A 13,353-nucleotide genomic window follows, 5' to 3' on the forward strand; every position below is an offset into this window, starting at 1 on the left:
ACTTCCTTGTACCTATCTCTTCCCACTTATGACTATAACCGTGTTGCTTGTTATCTTTACAATTTATATTGTTTTATTTGTTTCCTAGTATGATTTGATTGCTTATTAGTAACCTATGACTATCAGTAAGTGTTGTATCTTATATGATTCTTGATGAATGAATTTTTTTCCTTTATGTACACTGAGAGTATATGCACCAAAGACAAATTCATTGTGTGTCCAATCACACTTGGCCAATAAAGAATTCTATTCTATTCTATTCTATTCTATTCTATTCTATTCTATTCTATTCTATTCTATTCTATTCTATTCATCTCCTTCCTTCCACTTTTCCCAGCATTACAGCATTTTCTAGACAGCTAGGGTTGTTGCTGTTTTGGGTTGGGTTTTTTTGCATAATGTATCAAAATATCATAATTTGAGCCTGGTCATTTGTGCCTTGAGTGAGCACTCTGAATTGATTCGTTTGATGATAGCAATAGCACTTAGACTTATATACCGCTTCACAGTGCGGTTTACAGAGTCAGCCTATTGCCCCCTAACAATCTGGGTCCTCGATGATCCATTTTTGTACATGCTTTCCTCCATTTATGTCATGCTGTGCACACATCACTTTGGTCCCTACTTTTTCTGTGGTAACATTTTGTGTTGTAAACCCCACTGCAGAATTCTAACAAATGCATATTTTGGCATGGATGCAGATTTTTGGTTAGGGTTAAGATTGGATATCCAGGACAACAAATCAACAAATGTTTAGAAAATTTCAGATTAGACAAATTTCAAATTAGACAGGGTGCCTGTGCTGTCTCATCCTGTGGCTGAATCCATTCCAAGTACAAATAACATTCCTTGATAATTTCTCGTCTAGCCACTGAGTAGATTCTGAGATGCTTGATGTAAGTGAGCTCGCCATATTGGATCCATTGCTGATGACAAAAGGGGCCCATTCAATCAAATTAACACAAAAATGGAGAATATGGGTTATCCTTGACTTACAAGCATTCATTTAGCATCTGAATCTGCAACAGCATGGGGAGAAAAGTTACTTTTAACCAATATTCTCCCTTAACAACGGTTTCAGCATTCCCACAGCTAAAGGTAAAGGTTCCCCTCGCTCATATGTGCTAGTCGTTTCCGGCTCTAGAGGGCGGTGCTCATCTCTGTTACAAAACTGATGAGGCAGCGCTGTCTGAAGACTTCTCCGTGGTCATGTGGCCGGCATGACTAAATGCCAAAGGTGCACGGATCGCTGTTATCTTCCCACCAAAGTGATCCCTATTTTTCTACTTGCATTTTTACATGCTTTCGAACTGCTAGGTTGACAGAAGATGGGACAAGTAGCGGGAGCTCACTCTTACGTAGTGCTAGGGATTCAAACCGCCTAACTGCTGAACTTTCTGATCGGCAAACTCAGCGTCTTAGCCACTGGGCCACCACGTCCCACAGCTACAGAATCAAAATTTGGACGACACTTTGCAACCAGCATGTATTTCCAACTGTTGCCATGCCCCACGGTTAATGATTGTCATTGGAGACCTTCCCAGCCAGCTCCCAACAAGCAAAATCAATGTTTAGAAAATGTTGAGAAAAGCAAGACTCACTAAACGAACTTGTAACTCACTGAACAACTACAGTGATTTGCTTAACGACTGTGACAAAAGAAAGGTTGAAAAATTAGATGTGACTCCCTTATCAACAGCCTTCCTTAGGTTGGGAACTGAAATTCTAGTTCCAATTGTAGCCATAAGTTGAAGACTTAACTGTGGTTGGTGGTATTAACATTCAATTTGATACAGCGTTAAACACCAAATGCAGCAATTCCTAGAATATTGATGGGTTGAGCAGTGTACAAATGAAATAAAGATGTTAAATAAATAAGTCACATATCCACAAGTGAAGACTTGCATACTTGAGGCTTCAATCTTTTGAATCATCTTCATTGTTATTAATGCAGTAAAAGAGAGAATGCAAATTAACATCTGGGGATAATTTGTATTACAAACGAAAGCAAGAATGCATTCCAGACAAATTGCTCCCACCCGCCTTTGATAAGCAAGAGAAAGCTAATACAGTTATATTTCCCTTTGCCTTGGAATATTTCAGTTATGTGAAAAATGAAAAACAAAACCCGAAACAAAACAGCCATACAGACACATCTAAATAAAATTATTTTAAGTAGCTAAACAAGCAGTCTGGCCCTAGTTATCTAAAATCTGTCTGAAGTTACATAGGTATATGAGATAACACGAGAATGAGTAAGTAGTATTTGATAGGTAATGTCTTCCCCTTGATATACATTCAACGGTATGTGCCAAGAAAATCAAGATGGCAGCTATGATCATGTGATTGAAGGCTCCTCTACTTTCTCATATGTTTTTTTCTCTCTCTACTAAAATAATAAGGCGATTACATTCTGGTTTCTTTCCTTCGATAAGTGGCATTGTTCCTATGTATTCACAATACTGTAAGGATATTACTGTACTAACTGTTTTTTTTTTAAAAATAACCTTTCGTGTTACTGAAAAATTTGACTGCTTTGATACATAAGGGATAGGAAAAAAATTGTCAGATGTGGTTTCCTTCCAGTTCTCTTTTTGTTCATTTCATCCCATTTTGAATGTTTTCTAAAAGTTCTTGAAGAAGATGGCTTTGTAACATGCCTGTTTCGGTCCTAACCTGCACATTTTTGCAAACACTTTTCCATAATTCACATTGGAGAAACCAGTTTAGTAAATTGTTCCTGGGGTTTTTGACCATTTTTGCCACAGATGTTAACTGAGTCATTGCAGTGGTTAAATGAAACATGATGTTGTTAAGCGAATACAGCTTCCCCTTCCCATTGACTTTGCTTGTTGGAAGCCTGCTGGGAAGCTATGCATAAGGCACTTTTTTTTAGTACCAATATTACTTCGAACAGTTGCTAAACAACTGGTTGTAAGTCAAGGACTACCTGTACATCTATGATTGCTTGATGTATTTAACATGAAAGGATGAATTAAACTGAACTTCAGTAACGCATACTTTAACTGGTCTTTAGGGAAATAGGGCAAGTTTTTAACATTAGACAGCAGCTTCATTCTCATCCCAGTTAAACTGAAGTTTCTGGTTTGCAATTTTTTTCAGAGCATGTATGTACTATATGCTGCTTTAATCAAAGAAAGTAACAGGAAGGATCTCACATTGAAAGCTTGTCACAAAGATCTAGAGTGGTCATTGCTGGCCAAGTTATAGACTAACATTTCACTGATTCATACAATCAACCATCTACTGATTCATTCATGCTGAAGTGGCCTTAATTGCTCTGAAATAAGCTCAAGTAATAACATTTTAATGTGTTGTTTAGACTGTCAAATATGCATTCGTATGGAAGTAGAAACTTTAGTTTTAATTTAGACTGAAACACTGCCATTCTTTCAAGTCCACTTTGAAGTGAAGTTTTCTTACCAAATAATTAGATCAAGTTGCCCAAGAAATTTGTCTTTAGTTTTATAATTCTGTGTTTTGAGATTGAGAAACACTGCTATGATTCACAATATCTGGTTATGAAAACCAAATGTATAACTGAATCCTAGCAATTGAATGAAGAGGCTATCTTGAAGTGGGAAAACAGCACCCTTTCCAAAAATTGTTTTTCTATTCAAAACTGCCCCTTCAAACTGCTTTTCTCATGAGATTCCCAACAGTATGAATTACTGATCTGGTCATTCAATTATAATTTTCAGCCGGGCATAAGATGACAAGAAGCATTCATATTTCTAAACCATCACTTGATATTTGAAACTCTAGTACAGGGGTGTCAAATTGGCAGCCCGTGGGCCAGACGCATCACATGTAGGCCACGCCCACCCCAGCTCCATGAAGGGGGGAAATGTAGCAAAACATCACGTGATAGCAACATGATGCCACAAGTTTGATACACGTGCTCTAGTACAGTGGCCCCCAACCTTTTTTGTACCACGGACTGGTACCGGCATCACAAAATGATCCACGGACCGGTATCGGCATCAGCACGCATGACCAAGGCAAGGCGAGCTGAGTGACCAGCCAGCCAGCTGTCCCCCGCTTCTCCCCGCCACCTTCAACTCCTCCTTTGTACCTTCTTGCGGTCGATGGGCTTTTCGGGCTCTTTTTTAATCTCCTTCTGAGTAACGCAAGACTCCACCGCCATCAGGATGGCTCTTCGTTCGAAGCCGCCACCCACCTCTTCGACAAAACTAAGGTGCAAGGATTCCTTCAGCACCCAAATGCCAGCCGACAAGCTCACCCGGAAGCACTTTCTCAAGCGCCGTTGAAACAAGATGGCGGCGCCCAAGCAAAATAGGTGGCCCGGTACAAAATGGTCCACGGACCGATACCGGTCCGGGGCCCGGTGGTTGGGGACCACTGCTCTAGTAGAATTCCACTAGAATTCACACATCACATTCACTTGTAACATGGTTTGCTAGGTTGTACCTTATTCAATAAATGCTGAACGAACTGCTGTTTATTGAATATCTACATTTGGTTTGGTAAATATAGACCCTCAAAATGCACCCCCAAAATATGGTCACATTATTTATGATTATGTTTATTTACAAATAGTCCCTGACTTTGATTCAGAAGAAGCTTCTTGGATGAGAAGTGAAATGTCTTCAAAGAAAAACAAGAATGTCCAGTTGCCTTTTGAAAAAACACCTTTGGGATTAAGCTGGTCTTAATGCTTCAGCCAAGTTATAGGACACCATATGATCCTATTTTTGAAATGTTCACATTTTCATTTGCAGAGCATTATCTCTTACAGAACATTGTCAGGCACAAATGTTTGGAAATTCTGTGAGAGGCACGCCCAATGAGCAAACTGTCCTACTAGGACAATCCTAGATTACTTTATTCAGTTTCAGTGATCTTAGTCATAACTAAATCTGTAGTCTACTGTGATCACAAAGTGAAACAAATTATTCTGAATTAAGGCAATGAAAAATCTTGGAAAGTTGTTCCACTTTGAGGAAAGCGTGAACACCTCATCCTTTTTCCAAAAGGCAACTGGACTTTCTTGGTATTTTTCTTTGAAAATGGTTAGTTTCTTATCCAAGAAGCTTCTTCAGTTCTGAATGGGAAGTGAAACATTTTCAAAGAAAAATCCAGGAACGTCCAGGTGCCTTTGGGGGAAAAAAACAGCATCTTTGGGGTGTTCCACTGAGAATAGATCCCTTCTAAGATTGAACCAAAATATGGGTACTACTTTGCTTTGCTCTGCTTCTCAGCCCCTTTTCAACACAGCTTCTTTGGCTGTAGTCACCAAACTTTGATGAACAAGCATGGTGGGAGGTTCCATCTGTCTTTTCCAGTCCTATAATTTTTTGATTTACTTTCTCTACCATGCTGTCTCCAAGAAGATGTGTTTTGAGTTTAGTAAGTATGATGGAATGTACTCTGGATTCCTAGGAGAGAGGGGCTTTATTTCAATCCAGAGGACCAAGAGACAGCAAAGTTTAGATTGTTTGGTTGGGAGAAAAAGAGCTAAGGTAGCCTCTTCTTAGCAATTCTCAGAATATATCTTTGAAGATGGAAGTAGTTGTTTTACTTTGGTAAGATTTCTCTCTATCGGTGAACAATAAAGGAAAGTAATTCTACATGTCTTGGTTTTGGGGGCCTGACAGCAAGAGATTAAAAAGAGACAAGAGACTCCAATGCAACATGAATGGCTTCGTTGGTGCAAATTGTGAGGATTCTCTTTGCTTGACATCTCTTCAACACGAATCCCTTCATTAACACAACCTGGGCATGCCTTGTAAAAGTCTACTCTGAAGTCTGTCCATCTTCTCCATTGATTCACATCAGGGTTGGATACAGATATAATGCATTAATATACAACTGATGATGCAGTTCCATGTAGAATCTATTGAACAAGGGTTCAAAATGTTCCAAATGTGGAACAGCCTATCTGATTCTTTGTACCTTTATCTGAAACTCATAATATCACGGGAATTCCATTTCATGTTGTTTTGAATGTTTTATGATTGGCTTGTTCTTTTTTTTTAAACAACACCACCCAGCTATAAAAACTTAGAAAAGCACATTAGCCAATAAAACACCAGGCAAAAGATTTATTTCTACTTCCATTAACTGGAACTAGTTAAGGCAGAAGACGGATGAGAAAGAATAAAAGCACACGTTCAAAGACAATGTCATCTAAAATACTGTTTCCTGCTAGAATATGAGTTGATTGCTCCATTTAAAAATCTGTTATGAGATTGTATTCATGGGTTGTAATTTAATAGGTTTATCCATTGTGCATCTCACTTTCTGCCTGAATTACCTTTTATGGTTCTACAGTACTTAGTTTGTAAGGCACATAACTGCTCAAAAACTTCTCTCTTAAAACCCACATTGATATGGATTAGAGCTGCTGTTCCAAGATGTATCCTGGAAACGAAGGCTATTAATGTATTTTGCATGTGGTTTGAATGATACTTTTATTTCCTGCTTCTATTTTCTTGCTTTGTCCTTAACAAATATAATGTACAGCATTTGTTACACATCTGTGCTTATAGATTTTAGGTCGTGTGATTTATTTATTTAATTATATTTTTAAAAGTGAGTGAAGATTTTCACAAGTTTGTAGCCTTCACCCACAGTGTAGATCAATGTGCAGATTTCTGTATAGTGTCTAAAAATCCAAGTCCATGCATTGTGATTCTTTATAACAAGTTATTTCATTTTTCAAGGTTTTTGTAGTCTTCTAAGATGGAAGGAATCTTAGAAGCAGTGCTACAGTCTAGTCCCTTGATTTATGAACCACAATTGAGATAAGAATTTCTATTAAGCAAGGTGTTAAGTGAGTTGGCCTGATTTTACTATTTTTTTTTACTCAGGTTGTACACAAACCACTGCAGTTGCTAAGTGAATCACACGGTTGTTAAGTGAATCTGGCTTCCCCCTTGACTTTCTTTGTTGGCTGGGAAGGTTGCAAGTGGCAACCCCAGGATGCTGCAATACAAGCGCCTGAATTTTGATCAAGAGATAGTGGGAATGCTGCAACTGCCACAACTTACTTTTTCAGTGATGTAACTTCGAAACAGTCTCTAAACGAATGGTTGTAAATGGAAGACTACCTGGTATTGAAAAGTATCTCAAAAGGCCATTCTGACTGGTGCAGGAACTTTCAGACCCAACCCCTGAAGACTTCCAGAAACGGGAGATATATCTTTTTATAAGGCAAGACTTAGACTAACTTTATTGTCACTTTGAATGTACACTAATCGGCATACATTAAAACGACATTTCGTTGCATACAGCTCTCAAAGGGTCTCCATCTCCAATCTACACTATACAACCATGACAGAATAAATAAATAAATGCAAAATTATGCATATTATATGACACAGAGAAACAACACAGTCTAGTTTGGATGTATATACAGACATGCGAGAAAAACGAATCTTGCAAGTTTACCAGACGGATGACATAGGGAACAAAGCTGTTACAGAATCTGGTAGTCCTGCTAGAAATATACTTCGAAACTGGTTGACAGCTCTCTCACTACTGCCTTACTATATTTGACTGCTACAACCAAAGCCTTGCTGTCTTTCTCAACCTGTAGCTTCACCTCTCTTAGGAAGTGTCTTGTTCTTTGATCTCTACTTCCTTTCTGCAATTTTGCTTTAAGAGTCTATTCCACTGCTGGAATGGGTAGAGTTTTATATTCCTTGTCTGTTTTTTATTTTAATCCCAAACTGTTTATCAAGTCTCTCCCTCAAATGTTTTAACGCTTTAATCCGCCCAGAGCGCTTTGATTCCGCACGATGCAAAAGCAGATTCTCTACCGCAGAGAGATTCCTCGTCGCTCGCAAGGGATCCGACTCCACGTTTGGCCCAAGGCCCAGCACCTTGCCTTGTTTCCCAGGCAGGACGCTCAGGATTAGAACAGACTAGAATAGAGCTGGAAGGGGCCTGGGAGGTCTTCTAGTCCAGCCCCCTGCTCAAGCAGGATCCTCACCCCACTCCACGGGAGGATGAAGAGCGCCAATGTTGTCCCCCCCCCGCGCAAGCAGGGCCGCGCAATGCCTGGCCGTCGGAGTTCGGCGCCTGGATCCCCCGACTCCCCTCCAGCCTCCCAAGAACAAAAGCGGCGGAAAAACCCGAGGGCACAAAGGCAGCGTGTGAACGCGGGGCGGGGAGGAGCCAAGAAGGAGAGCGCGGGGGGGGGCGCGGCCAGCCAAGGCAAGGGACGTTTGGGCATGGCTCCTCCCCAGCCGCCCTCCCCCGAAGCGCAAACCCGGCCTCGCCGCGCCGCGTGTGTGGCGACCGGGCGCGCGGGCTGAAGCCGCAGTATTTAAACAGAGGCTATGAGGCCGGGAGCGGCAAGGACGGTCGACCCAGCTCGCTCGGGAGGCAGAGAGATTGGGGAGGCGGGTGGGGACGGCAGCGGAGGGGAAGAGGAGGAGGAGGAAGGCGAAGAAGCGGAGGAGGATGCTGGCGCCTCCCTTGGTTCTGATACCCCTACGGTTACATGGAGGACGGGGCGCGGGAAAGTTGTAGTGGGGCTGCAGACCGTCCCTTCCCAAAGGCGCGAAGCAAATCCACCATCCCCTATTCCTGACTAGCACCAAGAGGCGAGAGGGAGCAGGCGCCCCTCCCGAGCCAGGAGCCCTCCAAACTTTTCCGCCTCGTTCGTTCGCTCCTCGTTCGCGTTCTGAAGCGACCGTTGCGCTTGGCGCGCCTCAGGCTCTCGGCCGCTTAATTAAAGAAAGAAAGAAAGAAAAGAGAAATTAACGCCCTCTCCGCCTTGCCACCATGCCTTCTTCCTTTCCCTTCCTCAGCTGCTGCTTCTGCAGCCTGGCAGCTTGGCTGCTCTTGGCCGCCCCCGCCCCCGGCAGCGGCGCTCCGGGCGCGGAGAAGGAGGCGGCGGCGGTGGCCGAGGAAGAGACCGCGCTCCGGGTGCTGGTGCTGCTGCCCAAGGACGACGCGTACCTGTTCTCGCTGGCGCGGGTCAGGCCGGCCATCGAGTACGCGGTGCGGAGCCTGGAGGCCAACGGTTCCCTCCTGCCGGCGGGCTACAAGTTCCGCCTTTTCTACAGCGACTCGGATTGCGGCAACCGGGCGCTCTTCAGCCTGGTGGATATGATCACCTTGAAGCGGGAGTGGCCCGACCTGCTGCTGGGGCCGGTGTGCGACTACGCCGCCGCGCCGATAGCCCGGCTGGCTTCGCATTGGAACCTGCCTATGATCTCGGCCGGCGCGCTGGCCGCGGGCTTCAGCCCCAAGACGGGCGAGTACTCGCACCTGACCCGGGTGTCTCCGGGCTACGCCAAGATGGGCGAGATGTTCCTGGCGCTCTTCCGCCACCACAAGTGGAGCCGCGTCCTACTGGTTTACCACGAGGACAAGGAGCAGCGCAGCTGCTTCTTCGCCGCCGAGGGGGTCCACCTGGTCTTCCGCGAGGCCGGCTTGCACCCGGACGACTTCGCCTTCGAAGAGAGCGGCAAGTACGCGGAGGACGTGGTGCGCGCCATCCAGGGCGGCGAGAGAGGTGAGGGCTCGCGGGTTGAGGGGCGGCTGCGTGTGTGTGTGTGTGTCTCGTTCCCAGCTGGATCGCTCGCAGAGCTTTGCGCCCCGTGTCCGGTTTCTTAGCGGGGCTTCTGGGCTGCAAAACGGGGCGTCCGGTGAAACAGCGCGCAATCCAGGACGGGAGGGATCCCGGGGCCACAGTCCCACAACTCCACGCCGGATCCGTCGGTGAGGAGCGTGTGGATGGGGCTTGAATCAAGGATCGGCGCGCGGTGAATCACATGGCTTTGATCCGAATGAGCTCGGGAACCTGCCGTCCTCTCGATGGTTTCAGACCAGAACTCCCGTTCTTGATACACGCCAAATGTTTTCGGAGTTGTAGTCCAAAATATCTGGAGAGCATCGGGTTGCCTGCGGTTCATCTCCATTTTAAGCTTCGTGCTAAATTCATCCTGGGAGGGTGCCACCTCTAGCCGTATTTGCAGAGCTGGTTGCAAATATTTACTCAGAAGTAACTCGGACCGAGTTCAGTAGGTCAGACTTATTCCCAGGTAAGAGGACCCATAGCAATTGCAGCTTCTGCTGCCTCTGATCCGTCCTTGCAAATTCTCTATGGGGTAAGTCCTGTTCCTGCTGGAAGGAAGGAAGGAAGGAAGGAATTATGAATTACAGAAGGCTGAAATATGAACAGAGATGCATCTTGAACCAGATTCAAAGATCTCATTCAAATACACCTGAGAACTCATGGGATTCTCCTTTATCCTTCATCTGTTACTCTCTAGGGGTGCTGCATATGAAAAAAAAAGTTTGCTTATTAGACTTAAACACAATATGGTGTATTAATTTGAAATGTCTGTTTCAAAAAGAAGGAAAATGGAATTTATGACAAAAACAGGTAGCTGCTTTTTTTCATATAAAGGTATAAAGGTGTCTTGGTACCCAACTAAGGAGAAAACATCTAGTCAGTAGGAACATTGGTACAAAACAGGAACCCTAAAACTTCTACTATAGCAATATGCATATTATGAGAGAAGGAGCATAGCATGACCAAGTTACACCTTTCTCCCAAACAAGGCACTTTCCATTTAATTCTCATTCACTGAATTCACATAAATGCTGTCCCATGCATGGCTCAATGGGGTTCTCGATAGCTTGATGCCCTATAGCATATCAGATGATAGTATGCTGCCATAAAATACCACAAAGTATGACAGACTGTAGTAGATTTGTCCTATAACATCAAGTCCTGTGTATCAGCCCATTAAGTGTTCCTATTGGGTTGTGCATATAAATTCACTAATATGAATTCAGTGGAAAGTGCTTTGCTTGGGGAAAAGATGTAACTTGTGCACTGTAGCAACTCTGCAATTCTTATCAAGTGGAATAGTTATTCAAAAAAGGCCAGAGACTGTCAGCATGTCAAAATTTGTACTTGATATTAGTATTTGATTTACATATTTATTTTTCATTTACATTCAATTTAATGTGTGTTCTGTTAGAGTAAGTAAAGAACATGAAAAATGTCTTCAAAAGAGTTGTATAATTTGCCATAAATTACCTTGTACCTATAATTTTCAAAATCCCAATCCAGCACATTTTTGTTTTACTTATCTCCTGCATTTAATTTGTCCACGACAGAGATTGGTGGTGATCTTTCATCAATTTCTCAAGATGATTTACGAGAAAATATAAAAAGCAAAAGCATGCTGATTTTCATGCATTGCTGCCATATAGCTGCATCTAGTCCGCCCCGACACTACCCCAAATTAAGGGATTACAGGGTCATAAAATGGAAGGGGTTTTTTGTTACATATCTTTCGTGTTTACATTCTTATAAAATGAAGAGTGATCGCCAATAAGATTGACTATTTATTCACTTGCTTGAAATTAAGGGTGCAGGTGGATTATAATATTTATTCATTTATTTAAAAAAAATAACTGTTTCTGTATGTTGCTCCAATCATATAACTCTGATCCATACAAAGTTGGAATCTGTTATTATTTTTCTGGTTTATACTTTTTATAAAGTGCCTGCATATATAGGTACAATTGGTACAATTCTAACTACAAATTAAGAAGCTCAAAAACACCAATCGATGGCGATCTCAGTAAATAGTTTCAAGAAGCCAATTCTTAAGAAGCCAAGTTTAATTTTATCTTTGTAAGGAGGAAGGAAATAGTACTTTTGAGGTATTGTAAGGAATTGCAATAGGATAATATACACATGCAAGTTGCTGTAAATTACTGTGTAGATGTGTATTAACTCCTTCATATACTTTTTCCTTTATAGTGCATTTCCTAATGTTTCTGTAGCTTGGGAAATAATAGAATTGGAAATATTTGGAGCTGATCATTTAGAAAAGTGCTCTGGGGTTTATGTTAGCTTCATGTTAAACTATTACCTATGAACTGTGCTTCTCCATGACTACTATGAGTTTGATTGCACATAAGCAATGTACAAATGGATAATTGAGAATCCTAATTTAGGGAGTTATTCAAAGTGCATTCATCATTCATTTGACTGAATTCTTATTATGAATAATGTTAGGAAAACTGGTATATTTCCAATCCATTTTATAATGGATTCTGTTCATTTGTATCATTGCTCTTTTATTCGTTCATTAAACATGAGCATGCATGTTTGTTTATAGTTCTACTTAATAGCATCTAGATTGTATGAAACAAGTGGCTAAACATAAACAATTGCTATGAATTTCCACCTACAACAGAGATGGGGCAAGCCTATCATTGTCTGTAAGCTCAAATGAAACCCAGTCATTTCAGATAAAAATCAGCTCCTGCCTTTCTTTCCAAATTTTATTCATATCTATGGTATGCACTTGCTTTAGAAGTGCATAGTTTTCCCCCTTGTGACTGCTTTGTTACACAAGTGGAAATGCTTGCACATTTACAAGAAGTGCACTTAGATTATGATCTTTAAGCTCCTTTGCTCCCTGGTTTAAAACACAAGTGGTTGTTTGCAGATCCATATAGCTACATTAGCAATTTCCTAGAGATGAAATTTACCCCTATGAGACAACAAGACAGTAAAGCAGTCTATCTCGCCATGCCTCATCAAGAAGAAACCACAAAGTCCCAAGCAGAATCTTACTTTTAAAAAAAATGCTCCAGATGATCAGATAAGTCTGAGTTAACTTCAAAGTTATGTTCCTTTCCTTCCTATGTTACCACCTCAGAATTCCTGTTCCTCCCTTTGCTGTCTTCTCCTATTTCTATTTACTGTTTATATTTGTCAATGAAGAAATGAGCAGGATTTCCCTCCATTTCTTCCTGTGCTTCCGTTGGCTGTCTTCCCCCAAAGTTTAGCTCATTGTCTTGTTATTTACCTGCGTGGATGTCTTATCCAATCTGTTGCCCTCCAGATACGTTGGAGGACATCTCACCTGTAGCAGGGCTATGAACTGTGGATCATGATGATGCACAAGGATACCTTCTGGAAATTGTATTATTATTTGCTTCAAATATTTCTTTCACAATATCAGTCTTTATTTTTCTCACCCTGCCTCTGTTTTTCCTGTTTTTATTCAAAATAGGAAGTTGTTCTCTGGTAGGAGAACAAAAGTCATGGATGACTTTTGGACTCCTTTAGTTCAGTAGGACTAATAAGCAAGGAAGTCCGTGTGTTACAATAAATGGCGGGTTCTGCTGGATTGTTCGTGGCATGGACTTGTCAACCAATTGCCTGAAATAATAACAACCAGAACAGCCCTATTATTTTGTTGCAGCTGAAAACAAGGAGTAATTTGGGTTCACCAAAAGACTCAAGACATTTACTGAGGCATAAACAACCAATGAAGTGGACTGTAGTTCACAAAAACTTGTGCTGTAATAAATATGTTATTC

General features: G+C 42.0%; 1 protein-coding gene across 5 annotated transcripts in view; it reads left to right on the plus strand.

Moving 5' to 3' along the window:
• The first annotated feature begins 8,255 nt into the window (after positions 1-8,255).
• NPR3 (natriuretic peptide receptor 3) overlaps positions 8,256-13,353 on the plus strand; it is a 74,538-nt gene continuing 69,440 nt past the window's right edge. For 3 of the 5 annotated variants that reach the window (XM_087927396.1, XM_087927398.1, XM_026715571.2), the window contains exon 1: positions 8,263-9,511. In XM_087927396.1, the coding sequence (XP_087783522.1) occupies positions 8,776-9,511 (736 nt within the window). In that variant the 5' untranslated portion in view covers positions 8,263-8,775. Of the gene's footprint in view, positions 9,512-13,353 lie in introns of all 5 variants that reach the window. The other 2 variants (XM_087927395.1, XM_026715563.2) reach the window with 1 other exon arrangement.

The sequence above is a fragment of the Pseudonaja textilis genome, chromosome 2 (assembly GCF_049901715.1).
Source record: "Pseudonaja textilis isolate UNSWEBS1 chromosome 2, rPseTex1.2, whole genome shotgun sequence".
In the NCBI taxonomy this organism is placed as follows: Eukaryota; Metazoa; Chordata; class Lepidosauria; order Squamata; family Elapidae; genus Pseudonaja; species Pseudonaja textilis.